A 5,884-nucleotide genomic window follows, 5' to 3' on the forward strand; every position below is an offset into this window, starting at 1 on the left:
TGACACGAATAAATAAACTTCAAACTTTATGTTAAGGAGGTGACTTCACCTCAAAAATTTCCATCCATTTAGAATGTGCCGTCAATCAGGAGCAAAAACATTGTGCCCAGGAATGGACCAACATAAATGACATGAATTCATACCCATGGCTGGCCAGGCCATTCACCTGGTTCAGTAGGGATGTAGCAGGTAAGCTTTGTTGCAGTAGGCACTGTTGACAGTGCTTGACCAGCGTCTTGATATCAGCATCAGGACTAGGCCACCTCACGTAAGCCCTCGGCAAACATCTTCATCTTAGTGATGCCAGGATGAGCGCTGTGTAATTCTGTTAGCAGCAGCTCTCCGCCTGGTACAACTCTTGGTCACCAGAATATGATGCCATCCCGACAACTCAATTCATTGTGGCGGGTAAAGAATGGTTTCTTTTCCTTGGAAACTGTTTCATTTACCCATCCGATAGGAATTTTCTCTTTCACTTTGGACAGAACTAGATCTCGATTGATCCAATTCCTGTTCTGCTTCACCGAGACTGGCAATGTGTCTAAATAATTTAATGTCATGATGATTTCTTGAGGTACTGGAGCATGTGATACTTTCTTGCAATAGTAGGTGACTAAGAGCATCCGCATTCGCTAAGCATGTTCCAGGTCAGTGCTTGAAAGTATAGTCATAGGTGGACAGAATGAACGCCCAGCTTGAATTCTTGCCGAGGCGATCGCTGGGTAGCCTTGTTCTCTTTGAAGAGACCCAAGAGCAGCTTGTGGTCAGAAATGATAGTATTTCTACTATGTAAGTATTGGTGGCATTTCTTGATGTCAAAGACAATTGGTGTTGCTTCCTTCTTAGTTTGCAAGTAGCCTTTTTTCTCTGAGAATTTTCTTGGCACAATTCCACTGGGCCTTTCAGAGCCATTGTCCATCTTATGGGATGATAACATACCAACACTGTATGAAAAGACATTGCAGCTCAATATTAATTCTTTAGATAGGTGGAAATGCACTAAAGGTTTAAGGAATGCAGCAATTGCTTTATTCTGTTGAAAGCTTCCTCCTGGGTAGCCTTCCAAGACCAACTATGGTGTTTCTTTAGCAGAAGATGCAAAGGCACCAATACCATTGTAAAGTTTAGTAAAAAAGCATCAATACTATTACTATACATCTATATTTGTTTACCATCCCCAAGCCTGAGTTTTGTTGTGATTAGTGGAGGCAGGCTTTATTGCTTTGAACTTATAAGAACATAAGAACATAAGAAATAGGAGCAGGAGTAGGCCATCTAGCCCTTCGAGCCTGCCCCGCCATTCAATAAGATCATGGCTGATCTGTCGTGGCTCAGTTCCACTTTCCCGCCCTCTCCCCATAACCCTTAATCCCCTCTCTTATCAAAAACCCATCAACCCGCTTCTTAAAAATATTTAGCGAGGCAGCCTCCACCACTTCAACGGGCAGAGAATTCCAGATATTCACCACCCTTTGAGTGAAGAAGTTCCTCCTCAACTCCGTTCTAAACCTCCCCCCCTTTATCTTGAGGCTGTGCCCCCTAGTCCTACTGTCTTTTTTGAGCGGGAAGAGTCTCTCCACCTCTATCCTATCCATCCCATTCATCATCTTATACGTCTCAATGAGATCTCCCCTCATTCTTCTAAACTCTAACGAGTACAAGCCTAGTTTATTCAGCCTCTCCTCATAGCTCAACCCCCTCAACTCCGGTATCATCCTAGTAAACCTCCTCTGCACTCCCTCCAAGGCCAAAATATCCTTGCGCAGGTGCGGCGCCCAAAACTGCACACAGTACTCCAGCTGCGGCCTCACCAATGCCCTATACAGCTGCAGCAAGACCTCCCTACTTTTATATTCAATCCCCTTCGCTATGAAGGCCAGCATCCCATTCGCCTTCCTGACCACCTGCTGCACCTGCAGGCTGGGTTTTTGCGACTCATGCACAAGGACCCCGAGGTCCCTCTGCACCGTCGCCTGCTGCAGTTTTTCGCCACGTAAGTAATAGTCCTTCCTACCATTCTTCCTACCAAAGTGGACCACCTCACACTTGCCAACATTAAATTCCATTTGCCATTTCCTGGCCCATTCGCCCAGCCTATCTAGATCCTTCTGCAGACTCTCCACACCCTCCGCACAATTTGCCTTTCCCCCAATCTTGGTGTCATCAGCAAATTTCGACACCCTACACTCGGTTCCCTCCTCCAGATCATCTATATAAATGGTAAATAGCTGAGGCCCCAGCACCGACCCCTGGGGCACCCCACTAGTCACCAACCGCCAATCCGAATAGCACCCATTGACCCCCACTCTCTGCCTCCTATTTGACAACCAATCCTCTATCCACGCTAACACCCTACCCCCAACTCCATGTCCTCTGACCTTCTGCAGTAACCTCTTGTGAGGTACCTTATCAAACGCCTTCTGAAAATCCAGAAAGACCACATCCACCGGCTCTCCTCTATCCACCGCCCTAGACACATACTCATAGAACTCCAGTAAATTTGTCAGACACGACTTCCCTTTAATGAAACCGTGTTGCGTCTGCCCTATCAAGCAATTCCCTTCAAGATGCCTCGCAATTTCCTCCTTAATGACGGATTCTAACATTTTACCTACCACAGACGTTAAACTAACCGGCCTATAATTCCCCGCCTTTTGCCTGGCACCCTTCTTAAACAACGGCGTAACATTAGCCGTTTTCCAATCTTCCGGCACTTCCCCGGAATCCAGCGACGTCTGGAAAATAACCACCAAGGCATCAACTATAACCTCCGCCATTTCTTTCAGAGCCCTCGGATGCATTCCATCCGGTCCTGGGGACTTGTCCACAATCAGCCCCTCCAGTCTGTCGCGCACCACCTCTCTAGTAACAGTAATGTCATTAAGACCCTCCAGTCCTACCACCTTTCCATCGCTAACACCCGGCAAATTATTCACGTCCTCCTCCGTGAAGACAGAAACAAAAAAGTTATTCAAGACCTTAGCCATATCCCCATCCCCTACCACTAGGTCCCCTTTCTCATCCTCTAAGGGACCAACGTTCACCCTAGCCAGTGTGAGAAACGGTCAGATACTCACTTTATGATTCCCCCCCTTGAATCAAATACACGGATGAGTTCAGCTAACTGTCGGTTTATTCGATCTTGCAAGAAAGGGTGCCGTCCCGTGGGTACACACACCTTGCTTTACACAATCATAGTTTATATACATTTTTCCTAGATAACAATAGGACAGCCCTCCTTTCTTTATTGGGTACCACTCCTTAATCTCTTTACTGAGTGATCTCCTCCCTTGTTGACATCCCATTAACTCTAATCCAATCACCCCTTTTAAGGCTTAAATCGTTTTACCTCTCATCAATTCAGCTAACTCTTTTTCATTGTCCCGTAAATTGCTTACCCATTTATTTTATATGGTGTAAATCTCTTTTAGGCTATGCTGAAGACCCCGAGCGCCTGCCAGTCTCATGTTTTTTTTCTTCTTTTTCTGCGTGTTTCATCATCTGCTGGTCTTAGCGTTTAACCCCTCAGGTTACACTAACGGTTCTGTCATGGTTTCCGCCCCAGATGGCTTGACTCAAAAATTACACTACCGCTACCATCCCTCACAATCCCCCCTGTTTTTCTTACGCTTTGTAATTTTTGACATTCTTCTGGTGTTCCAGGCGTTCCAGCAGGTCGAGGGCCTGTTCATCCAGAGTTTTATCGCCTAAGAGGCTTATCCTCTCTTCCGTCTCTAAATTCATATTTATCACTTTTCCATTCAGGACATCCCCCCTAGTCAGGGCTGTTTCGATTAGCCGCTGAGCCAACCCCCGAACACAAGGGATGATACAACACCCTAGGGCGGCCAATACCCCTGCCGTTACCATGAAAGAGACAAGGACGGACATTACTACTCCTTTCCATTTGCCGAACCAAGCTTCCAACCACCTAGTGAGATCTAGGTCTGTACCCGAGTTCTCAGCTAGTTCATTAGCTAGGGTCGTTAGCCCTTCGAGGGCTCGGGTAATTGACCCATCGGGAGCTGTGTTATTTGGGATAAAGGTGCAGCATTCAGTTCCTATCATGACGCATACCCCCCCTTTCTCTGCTAGAATCATGTCCAGGGCTAGCCTGTTTTCCCAGGCCATTCTGCTGGTTGTGTCCAATTGTTCCGCTATCCCGCTTATCGCATTTCGGGTATAATTAACAAACCTCTGTTGATTATAATAGATATAGTTGATCCAATCTACATTCTTGTTGACAGTCACCCACCAGAACAGGGATTCAAATCCTGCTGCTATCTGGCTCCTGGCTTTGTACTCATCAGGGACCCCCCTAGGGACCCCTATGGCGTCCAGATATATTCGTTCATCAAAAGAACCCCGGAGGCTCCTTTTCCCTCGTTCTTTTCCACGGGGTCCCTGATGTTCGAATGCCAGGGTAAAGGGTACGGCCAATTGGATAAGTGCACAAGTGCCCTTCCATTTCTGAGGTAAAATGGGTCTCAAAGTCCTCCCTCCACAGTACCACCATAGATCAGCTCTAGGTACCTGGATTTGGGAGTAGTTTCCTCCCTCGGTGGTGTCGCTGACTTCCTTAACTGTTCCACACCTATCGAAGCTTCCCACTTCCCTGTCCAATCCATCCCCAGTCCGGGTGATACAGGTGTGATGTATCCCCGTTACTCCGGAAAAAGGGGGGGGTTGAGACGCCCTGTTCAGTTTGATTGGGGGAAATGTCAGGCTCAAGGAGCGACAAGTGGGGTCTCCCCAAGCCTCTCTGTTTTGATACAGTTTCACCATACACTCCATTTCAGCTGGTTCTTTATCCCATCCCAGCGGGAATGGGACCACCTGGGGAGTTGGCCGGCTACTGGTGCACGCATAACAGTTACCTTTTCCGACACTTTGTACTGTATATTTGACCCATTCTATCCAGGTGTTCGCTTCCCTGAATCCCGTTTCTATTTCAATGGTCTCTCTTAAATCCTTTACCTCCACTACCCTGACTTCTCCCGAGACTCCCCGGCTAGGGGCGGAGGAGTTCCTGGTTTCGGCATTTTTGACTGTAACCCGCACACAACACAGGGCCGCCCCCACCCTCCCTGTGTGTTCCTTGATCTTGACCCCAAAAACTTGTCCGTCGAGGCCCTCTGTCCCACCGTCGTCTGACTTTTTTATGGTGAGGTAGAGGGGGTTACATTGGTTTAGCTTACAGTCTCTGGGAAAGATCTTCCGTGGAACCAGTGATACTTTCTCGCGAATCCTTAACTTAACGTCTTCATTTAACCCCCCTACTTGACAAGATTCTACTTTCCCCTGTTCATTTTTAGTACGCTTTGGGTTCTTATCGAAGACAAGTAATTCTATTTCCCTCCCCTGGTATCTCTTCTGCCCCGTAAGGTCGTCTTTGCAGGGTACCATTCGACAGAGGTCGATCTCAATTACCTGTGCCTGGGGTGATCGGATTATAGTAAGGGAGTACACTTGGGCCGCCTGCCCAGCACCTATGCCCCCATAGAGTAAACATATTATTAGTAACATCCCGCTATTGCCGTATATTGCCCAAATTGACATATCAAAAATCAAGTCCAATCAGTTCTTCGCGGTGTGGTGGCCAGGAGTAGGCACTTCTTCTGCTGGTTCTGGCACCGGTCCTTTCACTCGAGTGTAATGCGTCCAGCCTTTCTCAGCCGTGCGGATAGCCGTTTCCGTGGTCAGAAGTACTAAGTAGGGACCATCCCAGATCGGTTCTAAAGTCCGGAGTTTCCAGTTCTTGATTAGGACCCAATGCCCTGGCTTGATGGTGTGTATCGCAAACTCGAGAGGTGGTGTCTGTGCCAGGAGTCCCTGTTGGCGTAAATGAGATAGAGCAGACCCCAGGTCCTCAACATATTTATGC

General features: G+C 47.5%; 1 protein-coding gene across 1 annotated transcript; it reads right to left on the minus strand.

The window, feature by feature from the left end:
* Nucleotides 1–3,125: 3,125 nt before the first annotated feature.
* LOC145359137 (uncharacterized) lies at nucleotides 3,126–5,425 on the minus strand. The gene has a single exon (XM_080213547.1). The coding sequence runs from the start codon at nucleotides 5,404–5,406 to the stop codon at nucleotides 3,625–3,627; it is 1,782 nt and encodes a 593-aa protein (XP_080069673.1). The 5' UTR covers nucleotides 5,407–5,425; the 3' UTR covers nucleotides 3,126–3,624.
* Between the last annotated feature and the right edge of the window lie 459 nt (nucleotides 5,426–5,884).

The sequence above is a fragment of the Carcharhinus amblyrhynchos genome, chromosome 27 (genome assembly GCF_965287045.1).
Source record: "Carcharhinus amblyrhynchos chromosome 27, sCarAmb.v2.hapA, whole genome shotgun sequence".
NCBI lineage: Eukaryota > Metazoa > Chordata > Chondrichthyes > Carcharhiniformes > Carcharhinidae > Carcharhinus > Carcharhinus amblyrhynchos.